This window comes from Macrobrachium rosenbergii, chromosome 55, assembly GCF_040412425.1.
Source record: "Macrobrachium rosenbergii isolate ZJJX-2024 chromosome 55, ASM4041242v1, whole genome shotgun sequence".
Taxonomy (NCBI): domain Eukaryota; kingdom Metazoa; phylum Arthropoda; class Malacostraca; order Decapoda; family Palaemonidae; genus Macrobrachium; species Macrobrachium rosenbergii.
In genome coordinates, this window is record NC_089795.1 from 55283484 (window position 1) to 55305666 (window position 22183).

Below are 22183 nucleotides of genomic sequence, written 5' to 3' on the forward strand. Positions count from 1 at the left end.
ACCACGTGAGGTGCACTGACAGCACTAGCTCCCTATGGGAATTGAATTGAATATAGAATTTAAAAATGTAGACAGGCCAAGCATCTAATAGCCAAAACAAACAAATCCCAGAAAGTACAACAAGAACGACAGTTAACCATGTTTAAGCTTATATATTCATTACATATTTGGTGTGTTACAATTTACTAAATATGAAGACTCTTTGGATAGCCCCACAATGGTTGAATGGTTAAACTACCAAATTAATAATAATACAGCAGCACAAATCTTTGGCCTTGCTCAGCCATGTCAGCATGCTGAGAATAACTATAATTAGTGCCTTGTTAGGATATCAGCACATTGGCAACCATGACAGAACAAGGAGAGAAAAATGTTATGGGAAAAAAGTTAAAAATCCCTGGCTAATTTGGCCAAAGCAACTATGTAAACTGAATCAAACTAGAGTTGCTCTCTGGTGCTCCTCAGCCACAACAAAGAGCTAGGAGTCTAGAAGGAAAATGTAGGGTATTTCAGCCACAACTTAGCAAGACAAAATTGTTCGTATACAGAACCAACCTTTGTTCTTAACATAAGGGAAAACTTTCTAGTGCCTGCTGGAGTTCAGTTTAAAAAAGTACAAGGATTTTGGTGGCAGTGGGAGTTAGCCAAGATGGCAGAAAGGAGGAGGGCACAGCCAACCTGCTTTAACCCAACCCAGCTACAATGCATCAGTTTCTCTTTGACCACCTTCATAGCAGGTCAGTGCTGTTACCCTCTCTGCCAAGAAGCCAGTTATTTTTGTCCCTCCTTGCCTGCATTACACCTTAGCATTCTGTTTTTTTCTTTTTTTTGTTTGCATTGTGTTCTGTGTGATATTGTGCTATTTGTGTTTTTTACCTTGAGCAGGCTATGCAAACCTACGAATCATCTAAGCTTCCCAAGCCTCAGAGGATATTTCCTTGGGTTGGTAACAGTCCTTGCTCTTGTTTCCTGCCTGCCTTGGATTTAGATCCCCATTCTACTTGTAGGAGGTGTAGCTCTAACGACTGTAGTGTAAGTAACCTATGTTCAGTGTGTGTTGCTTGGTCTCCTGGGCAATGGAAGAATTTTGGTAGGAATGGGAGTTATATAAGAGGAAATTGGCGACGCCATCTTGGGAAGGCTTTGTGTCCCAAGTATCGGTGAGTGCATTTATTCCTTCTTGTTCTGGCTCCTTACTAAAATCTCCTTACATTGCTGCTGCTTCCTCTCAGGAAGATTTTCTCCGTATTCTTCTATTGCTTCACCCTTAGAAGATTCGATTGGAGGTTCGGGAGAACTGGTAATTGATTTGGCTGCCCGTTGTTTTTGGGGAAGGCCCCCCTTCCCCCGTTCGTGCTTCTTGTGGAGCTGCTACAAGCCTTCTTGCTACCTCTCAGATCCGTTCTTCCGTCAAGGCACATGCAAGTGTTAACTCTGCCATGTCTGACGTTCCATGCCCAGTTTCTAACTCCGTGCTGCAGTATTTAGACAGATTCTTCCTCTAGGATCCCCAAATCTACAGATCGTACTTCTCCACAAGAGATCTCTGTTATATCACCTCCTCGTCCTGTTCAAGGTACAAGTGTTCTTCAAGTCCGTAGGAAGGACGATAAGGCCCCCCTTCAAGAAGTCAAAAGTGCAAAATCCCTCTCAGCACCAAGACTGTTCTCCTCGAAGGTCTTCTAGCTCACACAGCCGTGTCTCACATGTTGAGAGCCCTTCACAGTTGCATAACCTTCTGAGGCCTTCACCTCCACGTCATTGTTCGCGTTCACGTTCCCCTAGAAGGGACCTTGATCAGCATTCTCATTCACACTGCTGTGACTGTGATCTGCGCTCTCATTCACACAACTGTGACTGAGCTTCATGATAGGCGCTCTCGTTCACATGACTGTGACTGGTCTTCACGTAACAGGAGTCCCACGTGGCCTCATAACCAATTCGACGACCATCATCTCATAATTCTCGTCCCCATTCCCACAGACAGGATTGAGATCAAGACAAAGTTTCATCTTGTTCTTCAGATCTGCAAGCCCCCAAGGTAGTCTTAGGCCCCAAACGAGCCTACGCTCCAGTAATAAGTAAGAACGTTATGACTTCCCAACTTAACCAACAGGCCGGATCGTGACCCTTGCGGCCAGGAGGTGGGAATGCAGACCATCAAGAATTTTTGACTACACTGAAGTCGGTGATCTTATTCGTGAGTGTAACAACTAGCGAAGGAGACTGTAGCAACCAATTCGGATTTATCTTCAGATATTGAAGCCTTGCCGGGGCCTAAGAAAGGCGAAGACATCTGTAGGGTTGCCATGCTCTAAACATTCTGGCGTCATTCTTAACCAGGTGAATTCTCTTGTCCCTGGACAGGACAGTTCACTGTGTTCCAGATTGCTACCTCCACTTCTTGTCCAGCATAAACAGTTTTACGCAACCCCAATGGTTGCACTGCAGTTTAAACATTCTTCACCTTTCAGGAAACTGCTAGCTAAGAGTCAACTGCTTCATCGGCTCCAGATTGCTTATGGCTTGACCTTTGGTCAAGGGCAGTGGCAAAGATCTCTTCCACTGCTATGGGCAACTCTTGAAGAAAATGTCCCCTTCATTAGGTTGTTGCTGTCTGGCAGGAAGACCATCTCTTACTTGACCCATTTAACAGCTAACTTGTGGGCCAACTGGTTGCTTAAAAGAAGGGATGCTGCCCTCTTCAAGTTCTCAAGATATGTTAGTACAGATTCGGTATTAACCAAGAGGAATGGAGATATTTTAAGTTCATCATCTCTCTTTCTTAAGGACCAGCTTGACTCCGCAGTCGACAGACAGAGCAGATAATAATGACTGCCTTGTGCATCAAGCTGTCTCAAAATAATTATCTAGCCCTTCTCGTGCTGGCACTTCTAAACCCAGACCTCAAACTTCATCTTTCGTTTCCCCTAAGAAATCTCAAATCACGACAGGGCGGTACAGAGTTCATCAACCCTCTCCTTCTCCATCCAAGAAAACTCCTTAGCAATGGCCCTTTCAGCCCCATTCTTTCAGACCTGGGAGAGGGGGCAGAGGCAGGACAAGGGGAGGTAGACAATAGAGACAGCACCCCTCCCCACTTGCTGCCATTGGTGTAGGGGTGCGTGGAAAGCCATTGGGCAACTTGGCAGTAGCTCGGGCCAGAAACCTGGTAGTAGATGTTCTATGGGTGGGATATCTACCCCCTTTTGAGTTTCCTCCCTGTTCTGTGGGTGGGATATCTACTCCCCTTCGAATTTCCTCCCCCACTCTTGAAGTGTCCACCTCACCAATCGACTTACTCTCAAGAAGGTTCGGTGAAGCGTCTAGCTCTCCAAGAGGGAGTGAGGAAAATGATGGAAAAAGGAGCCGTGGAGATTGTGAAGGACCCCTCTCCAGGATTCTACAGCCACGTCTTTCTGGTCCCCAAAGCACTGGGTGATTGGAGACTGGTAATAGACCTGTCGACTCTCAACCTTTTCTTCAGGAGGACTCAGTTCAAAATGGAAACACCTCGCACAGTTCTTCAAGCCATCAGGGAGAAGGACTTCATGCTCACAATAGATATTCCAGTCCATCAATCTTCCCAGAAGTTTCTTCACTTCAGTCTGGGAGAGTTTACCAATTCAAGGTTCTTTGCTTCAGCCTTTGAGCAGCTCCACAAGTCTTCACCAGTGTGTTCACCGTAGTTTTGACATGGGCTCATTCTCAGGGAATGCGAATCTTATGATACCTTGATGACTGGCAAGCGCTGGCAAGTTCTCAGGTAAAGCAAATCCAACACAGGGACCATCGTCTTCAATTTTGTCACAGCCTAGGCATTGTGATAAATTTGAAAAAGTCAAACCTCACACCCAGTCAAAGAATTCTTTACCTGGGCATGCTAATAGACATGACAATAGCAAAGGCATTCCCATGAAACCAACGACTAGAAAAGTTCAGAAACTTTGCTCAGTCCTTCCTGTCCAAACAGAAGTAAACCGCTCATCAGTGGCAGGTCATTTTGTAGTTTACCTGTTGTCCTTTGAGAAACAAGTTCCTCACGGTTGAATCCACATTCGGTCTCTCTAAAATTTAGAGTTTTGGTTCCCTTCAAGGGATTCTCCCTTATTCCAAGTTTCTCTCTCAGGAGAAGTTGGGAAGGACTTAGCTTGGTGGCTGGATGACAGGAACCTGACCATAGGAGTGGCCCCTTCATTGTCCTCCTCCAGAGATTCTTCTGTTCTCGGACACCTCGTACAAGGGTTGGGGTAGCACACTTGGAAGATCTCCTGACATCAGGGGGTGTGGGATCACATCAACATCCTGGAACTGAAAGCAGCCTTCCTAGCACTTCAGAAATTTCAAGACAGTGTAATAGGGCACTCCGTGACCCTAATGTCCAACACCACCACATTGGTAGCTTATGTTAACAAACAGGGGCCAGTGTCTCGTCATCTTCACGACTTGACAGTAGAGTTGCACCAGTGGGTGGTCTCTCACTCGGTGGACCTCTCAGCCAGATACATCCCAGGCAAGAGGAACATGGTGGCAGACAAGCTGAATCGTTGAGGTCAGGTTCTGGGAGCAGAGTGGTCACTGCATGAGGAAGTGGTAGAAAGGCATTTTTTATATAGGGAAGGCCATCAGTAGACCTTTTCGCAACCAGACACAACAAAAAACTAGAGGTATTTTGTTCAGTCTTTCCAGCAAGTTATCAAGAGTGATGATTTCTCAGAACCTCAGAATGACCCATGTAGCTCCCTTGTGGCCACACGCATAATGTTATCCCAATCTACTAGCCTTGCTGACAGAAGCACCGAGAGGGGTTTCACCAGTCGGTAGGGTCCTCGTCATTTCATGGTTGGAGACTATCCAGTATCTCATGTGAGCAAGAGGCTTTTCTCGCAGAGCAGCGTCAGAAATGTCTAGTTATCTCAGGTGGTCTGATACAGCCATGTACCCGGGAAAGTGGGCCGCCTTCTGTATTTGGTGCTGTCAACGGGGTTTCTCTCCAGTCAGAACTGCTATTCAACAAGTAGTAGACTTTCTCATTTTTCTCCATAGGGAGAAACTCCTTTTGGTGTCAGCCATCAAGGGCTACAGGGCTGCTCTAGGTTCAGTTTTACGTATGAAGGAAGACCTATAATCTTCGTAGGAAATCTCTATGCTTCCGAGGAGTTTTGAGCAGTCTCACACATAGTCCATATGAACTTCTATCCCTTCCTTTGGAGATTTTGTTGGTAATAACCTTGACGAAATACTTTTATGTCCCATCAGGGCACTGCGTGACTATCTAAAAATGACTCTACATCTCAGACCAGGTTGTTGAAGACTTTCGTTGGTACAGGCTGGAAAAGAAGAAAGTGTCCAAGAATACTATCTCCTTATGTCTCCGTATGGCTTGCTTCACATTCAGATGCCAATACAGTGCAAACAAGAGCACATGATGTTAGGGGTCTAGGCCCTTCCATCGCTTTCAAAAAGAACTTGTCGGTTCAAAGGATTTTAAAGGCGGGTAAATGGCTTTGCCAAACCCCCTTCACATCCTTCTATCTGCAGGACGTTGCCAACAGGTCTTTGGACACTTTTCCTTGGGTCCAGTGGTGGCTGCTCAAGTTGTATAGCTGATCCATTGCCCTTAGCGGGACAGTTCGTATCTTTTCTAAGATGTTGGTGTTGAAAGAGTGAATGGAATGACTAGTCTTCTTCCTTTCTCTTTCTTTTTCTCATCTACTGGCATCATTGGAGAGAATTAATCCATCATGCGCTGGAACTGGTCAGATACAGGTGAGAGCGCTCCATTCCATTGTTTTTTTTTTTCTTCTTTTTTTTGTTCCTACACAATACAAACTATATATGGAGTCCCTTCCTCTCTCTTACAAGGGGAGCGAGGAAATGGCAACAATCAAGGTTGATGGCTAACGTAAGTTTTGTTGTCTCTTAACCTAGATGTCTGGCTGCTGAGTAACCTTTTACTTAACAGATCAGAGGCATATGACTCCTTCCTATGTCCTACTTTGGCCAAGAAGTGAGCCCAGGTGCATTGAACCTCCAGTTGGTTCTGAGGGTTTTGCTGTCCTCCCTCCAACAGTAAGTCTCCCATATGTTAAGACTAAAGGTTTGTTCTGTATATGAACAAAAGACAAATTTTAAATCGATTTGTATTTTACATAACTAACAAACCTGCAGTCTTAATGTATATGACCTACCTCAAGCCACCCCCTTATTTGGTTACTTGGGCTAAAGGAAACTGATGCGTTGCTGTGCCCTTCTCCTGTCTGCCATCTTTGCTAACTCCCATTGCCACCAAAATCCTTGTACTTTTTTTTTTAACTGGACTCCAGCAGGCACCAGAGAATTTTCCCTTACGTTTAGACAGTAGGTTTGTTAGTTATGAAAAATACAAATTGATTTAAAATTTGCCATTTCTTTATGTTTAATGGCTCTCCAGCCATGTGCAGCAGCTTGTTGAGGGACATCCTATGGATAGACTGTCCTGTTCATTATACAGTATATCTTTTTCTACGATGCAAGTTTTTCTAGAAAATTATGATACTGTCTCCCAAGTTCCAACAGAAATAGTACCAATATAAAATTAACTTTCATAATGCTAACACCACTGTATATCTGAGAATGTTATTTTAGTCTTCAACCTGAAATATGTCTGGTGTAAAGAACTGGACGAAATAAAACAGTTTATTTGAAGTTTGAGTGAATGGATCGTATTTAGATTATAATAGCGCTGAGCAGGGTAGATATATTTACAAAACGTAAGCACAAATACAATGGAATTATAGCATTAATTATTGCTACAACAAGAAACATGAAAATAAAGAACAGCCCCCACTAAAACAGCTTCATACATACCTATATGTCACCTAGGTGGATTTTTTAAACTCTCAGTGCTCCACCCGATATCCATTCTATTTACCTGCAAGTATGGGTTTCTCACAATTATGATTATGCAATAATTAAGTTATATTCCAAATAGAGCTCTTATGATATATGTAAACTTGTCCATAAGGTAACATATACCTTCTTTTATTAATGATTTCTTGTTAAAATATACAGCAGTTGATGTGATCATATATTTTTGTTTAAAACTGATGATCCAAACCTTGACTTTGTGCACTTAAATCCACAACCCAGTCTACATGTCATTACATAAGAGCTGTATTGTTATTGCATAGCTGAAAACCATTCATCTGCAGCTAACATGCAGGCTACTACTAAGTAGTGTTTGATATAACAATTTCCTTCAATTCAAGTCAGTAAAATTAATGATCATGTAAAATACAATTTACATTTCCCAAAAGTAAAAAGTTGAAAAAGTTTAGTGATATTCATGCCTTTGAACGAATGGGAGTTTTTCATTCAATATTCATTCTAAATAGAAATACACTATACTATATAAAAACCACGATGGCAAAACAGCTCATATGAACATAATATTTAGTATCTGAAAATAAACTATGTTCATTACAGAGCATGCAAATTTCTTCTGATACAAATCTTGATATGTAAAATAATGTGTACTTTTGCTTGCAAAACTATCTTTAAAATTACAAACAAAAGTAGAACTATTCCACTTGATTGAAATACTGTATTATAAAACTGGATCTGGTAATATTTTCTGATTGAACGAGACTCAAATATATACAAGCAGCAAATCAGATGCGTATGCACCTGAACTTCACAGTGGGGTCTACCCCTCCTGGGCAAAGGCAGGGTTTAGTGCCAATTTCTAACAGTATTGACTTTTGCACAACTACCTTTGATCCCTGTTTATAGACCATATATTCAAATCTGAAACGATATGACAATGGTAATACTGTTAGGAAATTCTATGACTTAAAGGCAACAATACACCAAACTAGTGTATTAAATAAGGATTCTGATGAATGTACTGTACGTACTATATATCTATGAATAGATATTTCACATTAGATATGAACTTTTCCTTTTGGCCTTGAAATGCTGAAGTATACAGCATATGGCTTATAAACTTTTTTGGAGATGGCATGAAAATACCAATATTTCACACCTGTAGTGTAATTTAAGAAACTTATTACACCACTAAAAACCCAAGTCTTATTTTACATAAATCAAACTAAATAAAAATCTCAAGAGTTTTACTGAAACTTCAGAGGCTCAGCAAAAAGTTGAATAGGTTACACACAAATCTCTTTCTTCTAGCTTTATACACTGTATAAAATTGTAACAGAAATTATAGAGATCAGGAACTTAATCTTCTTTCTGAAAAGTGACAAATCTTGTTACATATTACAGAAAAAATCATTTAAAGCACACAGCTTTCATTAGTCTACTATCAAAATAAATAAGATTAGTGTGCAGTTCCAACTACAGTGACAATGATCAATGGACTATCATCTATGATGCAAAACTATTTAATACATTGCTTAAGAGGAGATCGGAAGATTTCACAATACACCTAAATACTATGTATTTCTGTGAAAAATACAAAATTAACTGAAATAAAAAAGGAATAGCAAAATAATATATAGTATATTAATTTAATAAAAAATCTTATAACAAGCATGCACAGGTTAACATTCAACAAAAATGATGCTTACACTTCAACTGACGAAGGGCCTCAAAGTCTGAAAGCTTCAATTATATCTACAATCACAAATTATTCCAAGAGAAAGGTTTTTGTACCATACAAAATATATTTCCCAATCTGAATTACAATTACTGTAGATAATTTCTAAGTGCTAGTGTAAGAATGTCCTTAATACAAATTCCTATTAGAATAAAAACAGATAATGACCCCTACTTCATCTATGCCTAACACACAAGGAAAGTACTCTGCTGTCTAAACTTAAGTGTAGATCTTGATTAACAGCATCAGAAATAACTGGTAATTTATCAAACACATTATTCTTTTCCACGAGAGTTCTTATAAAACCTTACTTCCAAGATATATTTCAATTTGGTGATTGCAAATTTTGTAGGAATGTGGTGAAATTTACCATGGCTAATATACTAGAAAATTTTCAGAAAATAAAATCTAAATTTAGAAAGTACATATGTATATATATATAATTATTGGTCTGAAAATAAATTACAACCATCTACAGGAATAAAATTAAACATATACTGTATGTGCAAGTTTCAAATATTTTCCAGAGAACAAATAATTGATATAAACATTTTACTATGAACAATTCAAGAACACTAAAACTGCCTCTACAATTCTGAGTTAGAAATAACTTATTTCAAGGAGGAAAAAAAGACAACTAATTAATCTTTCTTATCTTCCTTCCCCCTAATTGCAAGAAGTCGATGTCTCAAGAAGGTAGCATGGTGCCACAAACAATATACCCAAAGATGACTTACTTCACCTCTTTCAAACTATTATTTATCAATAAACTTTGAAAATGCAATACATATATACTATGTAAATGTATTATATAGGTGAGCTTATCATCCAATTAATTCATGTACAGAATTTAGAAAATGAAAGTGCAAAGAATATGCTGTACATAAAATATTTCCTTATTCAGCTGCAAATTATATGCTGTACAGAAATATTTCCTTATTCAGCTGCAAATTATATGCTGTACATAAAATATTTCCTTATTCAGCTGCAAATTACTGACACCTCTCCATTTCACTTTACAAATTCAATTAAAAAAATTAAACGCAGTGAATAAATTCATTAGGTATATAGTGAATATCTAGCTGTATGCACAAAGTTGGATGCTATATACTGTATATATTTTCCAAGTTACTAGTTATAGTAAGAGCATGAACTCCATTTATCAGATACACATTCCTTGTTAATAATCATGAGCACAAACTAGCTTCTTAATACAAATAATTCCAGTCACCAGGTTTTCTTTCATAAGAACATACACTTTTTCTATATCTCCATGCAAAATTCTTATGAGCATACTCTCACAAATAAATCAGAGTTTAGATCTGCTTTTCATCACTAAATCTGCTACTCAAGGCCTTTCAATTTAAAATACCGGTTTAACATAAGATTGACTGCTATATATATTCATGTGGTCATCTCAAGAAAAATAATTCCAAATTCCAAAACCATTTTTAAATGTGGTCTACACAGTAAATACTCTGACAGACAGTAATATGTATCATAATACAGCTCTTCATAGACAGCAGTTATGCACAACCAAAATTCTGTAAAATCTAAAAAATTAGAAATGGCAAATACACTTTACTGCCTTTATCAAAGCTCTAAAAATCATTTCTAGGAAATATATTAGGATTCATTGATAGTATCAATAATTATCTGCTTTTCCACAGCGTGAATAGTGTGCCCTGATACTTAAGAGAGGTTATGATAATTCTTTTGCATGCAGTTTTACTTAATGGCTACAGCTGAACATGGGCGTTAATAATTCTTATCTACCACCTGCTCTTGTCCTCACATTTCAAAACTCCACTAAGTATCACAATAGTGCTAAATAAAAGTTATCATACTGAACTGTAGCATGCCACATTTCACTTTAAAAACTTAAAAATAATTAAAACTTCAATATACCAATAATGTCCCTATTTTAGTGATCACTTTTAGGATCAAGTACAAATGACAAAGCCATTTGTCATCAACAATCTTCCCAATCTGGCCATGACTATGCTTAACCAGATTATGCTGACCTTTAACACTGTTTATCTTTCTAGATCTCTCTTCAAGCGCCACTCAACAAAGGTCATCAGCATTGATGGATTTCTTGATCCTGAGCAGCATTGTTGTATACCACTGATCCAAACGAGAGATAGAGTCATACTCTTTGACTGTGTCAGTGAAGGCATCAACATTCTGTTCCTCCAGATGGTTCATTAGTGCCTGTATCAAAATCAAAAGGTATGATAGCTTTTGTATAAATTCTAAGGGAAGATTAACTTTATTTACAAAATTAAATAAAACTCTAAATGGTATACAAGTGGGATTTTATTTACATAATATTTATACAGAGGGCAAATTCAGCTCCTAATCCTCATTCTCTACCACTGTTACTAATATTATAATTATTAGCATATGAAGATTTCTTGCATATGCATGTAGAATTGTCGAAGAATATTACTACATAACAACAATACAAACTTCTTTAGCTTTGGAGGGCTACTGTCCCCATTGTTACCCAGCCCTTGAAAGCTAATGGATTCTGTATTGCTACCTACTTTAAAAATAAAAACGTTACACGAAAGGAGTTTTTTGCACCCTCATCACTGTACCCACACCAACAAAAATAACAGATAAAAAGCAGGGTCAAGACATCAAGACTCAACCCTATAGCTTTGCCAAAGGGTACCTTCATTTTGAATATCTATACAAGAGGCTGGACCTGGACTAGTGAACACCGTGTCTAAACTTGGGGTTTACTACTGTAGGCTGTCATCATTATTCAAAGAAAAAGTTGATGGATACACACACATTATTAGATATACTAAAATTATTAGCACAGTTAACCACAGGCTATATTTTTTCTCTTTTAAAATCTTTTCATACAAATCCATATTTATCCCAGACACTTAAGTCCCTTTTCAAGTAAGAGACAGAGAAAAACAGCAGTCAATCAGTAGTATTGAGCAAGAGTGAGGCAAATCCCAGTGTCTCACAAAGCTTGTCTTGTTACTTTAGTCATCTGATCCATAAGCTGTAGGAAATTAGCAGATCTGGATGATGGGATTGCACATAAGGATTGTAATGGGCTTCTATGAAAAAATCAGTTTTGTTTTCACACAATTTTGTGGAAACCCATGGATGGCTCCCAAATCTAGAAATGTAAAGGCAACTAAAATAATTTAAGCCATAAATGCATAAAATATGTACATATTCCATTTATAATTAAAATATACATACATCACACATCAACTAAAATATGTTAAAACCAACAACAGAGCCAAAATGACATTTTTATGATAAAATAAAACTTTATATATACTTGTCAAGTAATTACATAGTCAATTATTCTACCTCGCGCTGCAGTTTTTTTTTTAAATTTCACGGTAGCGACTTTTAATTGTTATACCTAGGTGACAGCCCCACCCTCTACAGGGGAATATTGGAACAACATGGCAGCCAGTTGAAAATTCATTTGTGCCCTTGTCCATGAGAGGGGAAGAGGGAGGGCTCTAATATAGTAATTTCTTGGTAAGTTTATAAAAAACTGTATTTTATCAATGTCATTTTTTTCAATGTCATTTTTATATAAGTAACTTACCACGTGATTACATAGGTGAATCCTACATTGAACGGAGGTGGGACACATGGGACATAAATCTATTCCAAAACATTACAGCATCATAATGACTTTGAAAGAGAAAAATCTGCCAGCACTGAACGCAATGCTTGTAGTTTCCTTACCAGGCAAGAGAGCTACTGCAGGCGAGTACTGCCTCTAGTTGGTGCTCATCTTGACCTATGGTGGCGTGGCAGTATAGCCCTGGGCGCAGTACCAAGATAAAAAAACCAGACAATGTTGTCACCTAAAATGAAGACGCTTGATGAAAACCAATACCCTATCCACTAAGACTGGTGGATACTCCAGGTACTTCGTACCCCAGGCTCCCCAAAAACTCGAAAACCCTACTTCAAGGCAAACAGATAGGAGAAAAAAAAAAAAAGTGCTTCCTATGATTCTTCACCTAATACCATGCCAGCCACCGATAAAGGCCCCAGGGGGCTGCAATCATTAAACACAGTTTCTACATCTTTCAAATAGTGAGAAGCAAAAACTGACTTGCACTTCCAGTAAGTGGACTGGATAATAGCGGACAGGGACACGTTATCTCTGAACGCCAATGAAGTGGACACCATTCTAATGTCAAGGGATCTTACTTAAAAGTTCGGTAAAAATTCCTCCTGGATCTGGGAGTGTGCTTCTTTAATTAAATCTCTCAGAAAGAACAACAAGGCATTCTTTGACAGAGGGCAAGATGGGTTCTTAACCGAACGCCAGAGGTTATTAGAAGTACCCTAATCTTTTCTGTCCTATGTAGGTAGTATTTCAGTGAGAAGTTCTTGACCGTGAAAGAGCAAGGCCAGGGCTTGGACGGGACCTCATTCTTCGCTAAATAAAAAACTTAGGGTGAAAGAACAAACTGCATCCCCTTCAGAGAAGCCCACTTTCTTATCAATGGCTTGAAGTTTGCTGATGCATCCAGCTGTGGCTAACACAAAGAGGAAGAGAGTCTTACAAGTCAAATTCCTAAGGGAAGAAGTCCTGAGGGGATCAAAATGATGGGCCTGACAGCCATTTAAGGACCACATCCAGATTCCAAGATACTGAAGAACTGCCCTTTTTAGGTTTCACCGTCTCAAAATGACTTCAATAGGTCCTTGATATTAGGGTTTGAAGAGAGATCCAACCCTCTATATTTAAAGACTGAGCTAAGCATAGCTCTATAGCCTTCAATGCTTGGAAAAGACAAGTTCCTTCTATTCCTTAGGAAGAGGAGAAAGTCTGCAATCTGAGTTACAGTGGTCGTAGAAGATGAGATATTGCAACTAAGGCACCACTGTCGAAAGACTTACCACTTAGCCTGATAGACGAGGCAAGATCTTCTGCACTGAGCAATTGCTTCTGCAGTTCCTCCTGAAAAAAACCTTTGCTCTGACCCGTTTACGGACAGTCTGAATCCTGTCAGAGCAAAGTGGTGTCTTCTGAAGTGTTGTCATCTGAGAAGAGACGGTTTTCGAGGAACCATTCTTGGTAAGCCTACCAGCAAACGAAGAAACCACTCTCACAAGGCCAAAAGGGAGCTATGAGGGGTCATGGTCATATTGCTGTGCCTCTGGAACTTGTTCACGACTTCCCTGATCATGCAGAAGGGAGGAGGGTGTACAAGTCTAGGTTTGACCAGTCTTTAGCATGGCATCCGTGGCCCATGCAAGAAGGGTCTTGGGCTGGCGAGCAATACAGAGGAAGACGATGGTTCCTGGAGGTGGCAAACAAGTCTATCATTGGTTTGCCCATATTGGCTATTCATAAAGTATCCATGGGTCAACCAGGTGTGACCAATTCAAACAAGATAAAAAGACTTCAGTGTGGCATTCTATTGGTTCAATGCATGCCTTCATTTGTTATGTTCATAATTCATTAAACTTTACCATTCATTACATAAATAATCACTGACTGGGATGGCTACAATTGATCTAGTCAACATAAATGAAGTTTTGACTGCTTTATTGGCATCCTCACTTCACCTTATGTCCACATGGGTATGGCTCCAACATTTGTAACAACTTTATATAATTTGTATGTAACGTGAACTAAATTTTCTGTATATAACAACTTTATATAATTCATGTAATGTGAACTAAATTTTCTGTATATGAGAATATTCTGGACAACTGTCCTGCAGGGTTTCAACAGCACTTCTCAAGTCACTGAAAAATAACAAATTTCTGTGGTGGCATATTTATAATAATCGAAAGTGCTGAATGTACTGCGCGCAGTTCACTATGAAAAAAATTTCCTGTTGTAAGGAAAAATTTACTCATTTTAATAAGTGAAATGGCAGAAAATCCCACACCTTTTAAAGGTTTGATGCAATCAATATAAATTGCATAGTTTGGACCTTTACTTCTTTTAAGTTCCACTATGTGCTGTTTATAATGTTCAGGAGTGTATCTAATATCTTTTGGACACATAATACAATTGAATAAAAGTTCTTAGCTTCTCATATTCTTGGCCAACTGTGTCTCAGCGCTTACAGACAGATGGGGCTACAGCTGGTGCATTGCTTTTAATCTTAGATAAAGGTAAAACTAACCACCACAACTGAAGACATTAGAAGTAAGGAATAACATTTTATTGTACAGTTAAACTTTGTAAAACATGGTATGAACATGACATCCTGAATGGAACATGACCTTAAAACCTGTAAATATTTTGCACACTTATCATATACGAAAAGTCAAATGTAAATTTCTGAAGATACTATCATAAAAATGCAACATTACAAAATTTCCCTGTTGTTTATGATTTTCTTACTATGGCAAGATTTACCAGTAAACCCTTTTAACATGCTACAATTTTATTTTCATCAGCTAACATTGTTTCCTTAAAAACAAGGTCATTTGAGATGACTGAAAATACCAATAATATTGGTAGACAACATTTAAGTTACCACTCTTCAGGTAACTCATGTGTTACAACCTGCCAGGTATGAATCTTTTTGACTGCAAATACTTTTTTTGCTCCTTCATGATACCATTCTTGATTTACTCTTTTAACCAAGAACAATGCAAACGCTTCATTCAAGGGTCATAAACAGGAGTTCAAATTACTGTCCAGCATAGTTAACCTTCTCCTAGTGTTAGGACAGGCTGATGAAAAATGTCACCTTTTGCCTTCAATATGCATGGTAAATTTCCAAGACTATGTCATAATTCTTACCTGCTGGAATGTATGAATTACAGTAATAACTGTGGAAGCAATACTGTTTTCTAGGTGGTGCTTTAATGCTAGTACAGTATCTGAAAATCCAGGTAATTTATAATTATATTCACAGGTTACTTCCTCATGCATCTACAATGCAGCTACTAGCTTATTTTCTTCAAGATTGATTCCTGAATATGATCTCCAATTGAAATACCTGTGCAATCTTCTCCATTAACATTCCACTGAATGATGCAGTCAGTGAAGACACTATTATGAGAGTGTAGTACAGTCTTCATTTACTAAAGTAGATGTTTTACTTTGGGGTTCATTGTAACTTGAATATTTATCTTTTCTTTTAACATTTTGTCTTATAAATCTTGATCATTTTCACTTTTATTTACAAATGTAATTTTTTCACAGGCTTTATCTACTGCAGATATGCAACTTTCTTGGTAATGTATCAAACATGCACATATGTTCCCATGAATTTCACATGCAACCATTTCCTTGGAATTTAATTTCTTATTTCCTTTGGTGAAACTTTTTATTGTGTTAATTAAAGCTTCCTTTGTTATTCTTTTCATCTTGCTGCATGTTTCCCAGAAACACATTACAGCCAGTTTTGACCAAAATTTTACAACTGTGGTTGTACTTGGTGCAGTTTTGCTATGGCTCATATAACTGCTGATGAGGTCATTCTTTCTCCAGGTATACAGAATATCATTCTTCTGTAATACATTGCCTCTTTTTTATTATGGTTTTAACAGTAATTTCTACATGTTGATATTTTACTTTATTTCTGGCTGAAGAGTGCTCAATTTGTTTTTTTTTTTTCCCTAATGACTGTATGAAGTTCAACGTTGTGCGGAATTTTGAAGTTTGATCTATAGAAGACCCGCCCGCCCCTCATGACGCCTCGATCTCTAATCCGTGTTGTCTACGAGTTTGGCCTCGCCTTCTGAAAGGGACACGCCCAAGCAAAGCAAGGCGTTACCCCTCCTTCCTTTGTTGCAGACTCTTTACGGTCTCCTTATAAGGAGCTCGATTTGGGAGTCATTGACAACCTATCAAACTATCTATCTACCTCATGGTCCGTGCCTTCCTTTCCCTGGAGCATAAATCCCAAAGAGTTTAATCTCAAGACTCATTGTCAATGAATCACCTGTAAATCCTGCCTGCCCGAATTCTATCGCTCCAGACACCTCCACCTCTTTTTCCCTTCGATCTGGGGAACCTTTGGCGCCTAACCCTTTATGCTTTCCAGCATGAAGGCACCTCCTATCGGGGTGGGGTACGGAGGTTGGTGGAATTGCATTTCTTCCCTTCCGCCTGGTATCCCCTTATCCGGGTTTTACCAGACTGTCAGAAGGAGCATGGTATCTATCTGGCAAGATCCCTAAGAGAGCCCTCATCTTCCCTAGGGGCTGGGCACATCGCCTCCGCTGAGAACTCTAACGGAGTGGCAGGGAGAATTCCAAGTTCACGCCAGCTTTGGGGTCTTACCGCGTTCTCTTTGGGAGACCTGCTTCCTACCCCTTGTGCCGAATGTAGCCCTCTTATCAACAGGCTTGTTTCGAACATAAACCGCTGATGCATTTCCGGAGACAGTTATCACAGATACGTTGACAATGAATCTTCTAACCCCGACTTCGCTTCTAATTTATTCAGCGCATAGCCCCTAAGCTCCGGAGTCAATTCCTCGAAACTGAAACAGGGTGTAAGGCAAGCTTTGCCAGGCCCTGGAATTTTTGACTTTAACAGAAACAATGTCAGTGGTATATAATGGCGTTCGTTGTTTCGGGTCCTGATAAAATCTCTCGCCAGGTTTTCTGTAGGTCCGCTTTATTTCATCAGTCCGTTGACAGCTGAAAACACATTTTTTGCCAGCCACGTTCCGCCTGAGCCGAAAAGTCTTATGAACAGTTTCACTTGGAGAATTATTCTTTCCCCAGGTGGGCGTTGTTACGGTCCGTCCGGGGCTACTAATGTTAATCAGAGCCTCCGCTCGTGGTGTCTACCTTACGGGCGGAAATAATCTGATCTTGCCGGGCCCTATCCCAAGTCCGCAAGAAGTTCATGTAGTTCAAGCGCCCCTGCTCAGGCGGTGGTGCAGGCTCTTCAGGTTCCTGCCCTGACAGCCGCCAGCCTCTCACTTTCAGCCTCCACCTCATGTGAGCGGGTTCAGCCAACACAGCCCCTGTAACCCCCTGGTGTCTCTGCTCTCCCATGCCTCCGCTGAGTTTTCTTTGCTTCATACGAAAAACCCAAGGAAAGAATTCTCACTAGACATTCTGCCAGAGGCTCTGACCTCGGGTTATCATAGGAGCAGGGAAGCATCCTGCTCCTCTCTCGAGAATTTGGGAAGGCATACGCTTAGGGGAGGCAATCAAGCCTCCTCCTAGTAGTATTTTTCATATGGGTGGGAGGTTGTACCATTTTTCGGGCCACTGAACTTCAGTCCCTGGGCCCAGAGTATAGTTATCAAGGCCCGGGTGGAGCTGACCATTTGTCCTCCCCAATCAAGTTCGGCCAGCCGTCGCCAAGGTTCTGGAGGACTTTGTGAATGGCCTGTCAGACTTTTTCAGTCTGCCAAAGAAGTTCCCTTCCACTGGAAAATTTTTCCGGGCGTGTCCCGCTTATTTTCCTCATTCAATGGCAAGTCTCGGTTGCTTACAGTCTTGTGGGTTCGGCTCCTACTGCTCCATGGTTTAACTACCTTATAGACCTTTCCACGCTCTTTCACATCTTGGTTGCAGGAAGGTTCTATCCCTTCTTGGGATTCAGACTCGGGAGCAGGGCGCACTTTCAAGTTCATGCCCTCCTCAATGCAGCCCCAGAATCTTTGCTAGCTTGAACAATACCGTAGTTCAACAGCTCCTGTATTAGAAGGTTATGCTAGCCGATATCTAGTTGCCTGGCTCATTTGGGCACCCAGCGCCGGAATTGCCTGAGGTACTGGTCATTATAATCGGTTTTCTAGAGTCTTTGGCTTAAGTACACACGAAGGAATCCCACCTGAATCCGGAGGGTAGCCTTCAGTAGTTGTGAATACAGTGGAAGCGGAAAGAGATAGCAAGGGCAACCTAACATGTCATCAACACAAGCATACCTCCGCCGCGCTCCAAGAAAAGGTCTTGGGCTCTCTCCAGTTTGCTTCAGTGGCGGTTCTCCTTCTGGAAGTCAAAGCTGGAGTCTATATCCGGGTATGGCGGAGTCAGGATGTGTCTCCCTGGTTCCTCCTGTTTGAATAATGGCCTCCCCGCCTGAACGGCTGTCAGGTGCTTATCGGCCAGTTCTCTTTTCCCCTCCAGCCTAAGTATTCCACACTGTCACCTCTCTGGGCGGGTGGGGTGGATATTTTTGGCCCCATGAAGTACATGGAACTTAGTCGGTCACGACCCGGCAGTTCCATATCAACGCTTTGGAGGGCTGTGGCAGTCTTCCTGTCCTTGCGGATCTTCTTCCTCCCAAGAGGATACATTTTAGGCTGGTTCTGAACAAACAGCAATAGTGCGCCATGAAACAAGTGGGTTCAAACCGAAGTTATCATTCAGGTTATGGTTCATTCTTCTCCATAACCAACAGGCACAAGTGCCTCTGTCTGCCACCCTTATCGTAGGGGTCCAAAAAGGTCACTACCTTTTCCCTATCCAGGGCCTCCCCTGGTGTCGGAATAGTCCTTAGACGGCGGCCATTCAGGTAGTCCCAGATCTTTTCCTGGACCTCAAGTAGGTCTGTTTGCAACCCAATCAGCCACAAACTATCAAGCTGCCATGACTGGTATAAACTCAGCCTGCGTCAGCCTCCTCAAAGTTCTGGTGCCCTGGCTTTGTGGTCTTTTTGTGAATTTTACAGTTTGGGAGGAAACTGATATTGGTCCTGTTATTACTGTTTTCCTAAAATCAGTCAAGGATCCTACTCTACTGCAGTATGGCTCTGCAGTTAAGTAACTAGCACTCTTCACATAGTTTTTGAAGCTACAGCAAATGATGCGCCGTGATTGGACCCGGGAAAGTGTTTTTGTTGGAACCAGACTCACAGGCCCTTAACTTTCATCCCTAAGGTCTGTGTTTGTCTGGAGACCAGTACTCCGTCCACATTGGTTTCCTGGTCTTTGAGTAATGTATCGGAGTTAGCTTCGTAACCAACAATCATCTTGTTCTTACCTTTCCTTGTTGGGGAAGACCCAAATTTTTAATCAGCTTAGCTTAGTGCTAGTTTTCATGTACTCTCTGCCCTGTCTAGCGGAACCAATCATTTTGGTTTCCCCTCATCAGGGGTAGTGTTGCGACATTCTCACCCTAACTTTCTATCTACAGTTGAGGGTCCTCATTTTCGTGGTCACCTTGGAAAGTACTTTCACAAGGTCTGTCTCTGTGCCCAGTTTTCTCCTTACAGGCTTTTTAGACAGGACCTCACAAATTTTGTCAGGTCCTCTTTATTTAAAAGGGGGTACTGTCATTGTGTCTGCTATTAGGCAGAAAGTATTTTCTTAATACAAAAAGCCTATTCAGGTTCAATTCTAAAGCTCATGATCTTAGACGGTGGCCACTTACATTATTTTCATTACATGAATTTAGAGGACCTTACTAATGTTCAGGGTGGAATTCTCTTTCTAATGTTCAGGTGGAATTCTCCCTAGTTTTCAACATCTCTATTTAAAGTCTTTAATAGCATAAGAATGATATTTATTTCTCTGTTATTATTTTTAAAGTCTTTAATAGCATAAGAATGATATTTATTTCTCTGTTATTATTTCACCGGCTGACACGGGACCCCGATCCAGAAAAAGGATTTTGACGAAGGAAAAATCTATTTCTGGGGAGGGGCCCGTGTCACCCGGTGACCCTCCACTGTTTTTCATTCTCTCCTCCCATGGTAAACATCATTCTAGTGGGGTGGGTGCTAACATGGAATGCGATTAGTGTTGCTCAGGTACAGTCCAGAGTGGTGCATGGGCCATCGCACCTCTCTCGTTGGGACTTTTGACATTGGGAATCTTTATAGGGCAGGGTCCCGTGATTGTGACAATCTCACCTTACCATATACGACTCCATTTCTTGAGTCGCTCTGGGGGGTAGTAACCCCAGCTTTACATTTAGCTTTTCTCTGGTATCTAGCAACGGAATTACCTAGAAATAAGTGCTGAATGGATTATTTCACCGGCTGACACGGGACCCCAATCCAGAAATAGATTTTTCCTTTGTCAAAATCCTTTTATTATTGTTTATATTTTTCTGCTTCTTGTTTAGGGAAATGCATTTTCTACTAGTCTTTTTTATTTTCTTTTACATTATCTTGCACTTGTAAATTATTATGGTTGTTTATTGAAAGTGTTTCTATAATTTTTTAACTACTGTGCTTTTTTTATTCTTTCTTAAGAGACAATGTCAAATGGTGTTGAAGTACACAGTTGAAGCAATTAGGGGAAGTGCAGATCCAGTTTGTGGTACGTTCTTCAAATCCACAAACTGCCATACCTAACTGCACATACCTCTTCACAACATTATTTCACAGATGCATATACAAAATTTGGAGCATAACTGACACTGCAGTGGATTAAGTATGCATGAGCATATTTCTCTACTCTGTTCAAGGATTTATTTTTATTTTTTTTTGTCCAGCAAATTCCATTTTAGCCATTTTTAAAGCTGTATTGTGGCTTGTTTTTACACAGAAAACTTACATTTCTAGTCATGGATTCTATTATAGCTTAAGGTTTGGCCTTTTCTTCTTTCTCTTCACAGTAAAGCAAAATTACTCTCCCTTGGATATGATTAAGCATACTGTGACTACCGACCATTACTCCGAGTCCTTGTAATGATTTGATAGTCTCAAAAACAAATGTCTGAGTTTTAATGGTAGTTTCTATCAACGAATCATTTGTTATTTGGGGTCGGAAGCACTCTTTCCATGTTTGATGTGGACTTGATAAATTTTCTCAAAAAAAGGAATCTTGACTAGTTATTTATTCCAATACAAGGTCAAAATGAACGCTAGGTCAGATCTAAAGTTTCTTTCCTCTCTTTCGTTGAAGTTTTGTTGGTATGGGTGCCACAGTAGTTATACTGGAATTTCACTTTTTGAAGGAGGGATATATCCAAACTCAAGCCCACTGTCATCACCTGTTTGTCACCAAATTTAGTTATTTTGCCCAGTATGCAATAAAACAAATTTCTTCTATTAACAGTCTCCAATCCACCAAGGGGTGCTACAGGGGATGAAAGTGGTTCTATTACAAATACTGGCCATCCTTGGGGAACTTCCTAGATATACACTTGTGCTCAGTGCCTTATGAGTAATCAGTTGTCAAGATGAGACCCAACACTAATGGCAAGGTTTGACATAATTCTTTTGCCTCACCAGACTACATCAATTGCAGCATAACCTTTCACACAAACACTCTTCTTATGGACACTGATGATACATGCCTTGAAAGTGAAAAAGATGGCAGTAGAAACAAATGTACCCTTTACTTCTAAAGAAGTGTCAAGGCAAACAATTCAAACAGATATCACAATGTATTTTTCAAAGGTAAACCCCATAATTCTGGCTCTATTTCCAACCCCTCCACCTCTTTCACACCTGCAATCCAAGAGGTTCCAGACTAGCATATTCTTCTCCTCCTCCTGAATGCACAGACAATAAGGATGAAGATCCAGTTGGCCTACCTCATTAAGCAAATTAATGATGATGAACATATAGTATATGAACATTTGTCTGTTGTGTGCATGTGTCTTTGCGTGAAGAACTAAGAACTAAGGGAAGGACATCTTCCCTATCACTTCCATCATCATCGTTAAACACTACCAAGTCACTGT

General features: G+C 40.1%; 1 protein-coding gene across 1 annotated transcript in view; it reads right to left on the bottom strand.

The window, feature by feature from the left end:
* Positions 1-6677: 6677 nt before the first annotated feature.
* alphaSnap (Alpha-soluble NSF attachment protein) overlaps positions 6678-22183 on the bottom strand; it is an 86473-nt gene continuing 70967 nt past the window's right edge. Inside the window, exon 6 of the mRNA XM_067098575.1 lies at positions 6678-10819. Coding sequence (XP_066954676.1) covers positions 10673-10819 — 147 coding nt within the window. The 3' untranslated portion in view covers positions 6678-10672. The remainder of the gene's footprint in view (positions 10820-22183) is intronic.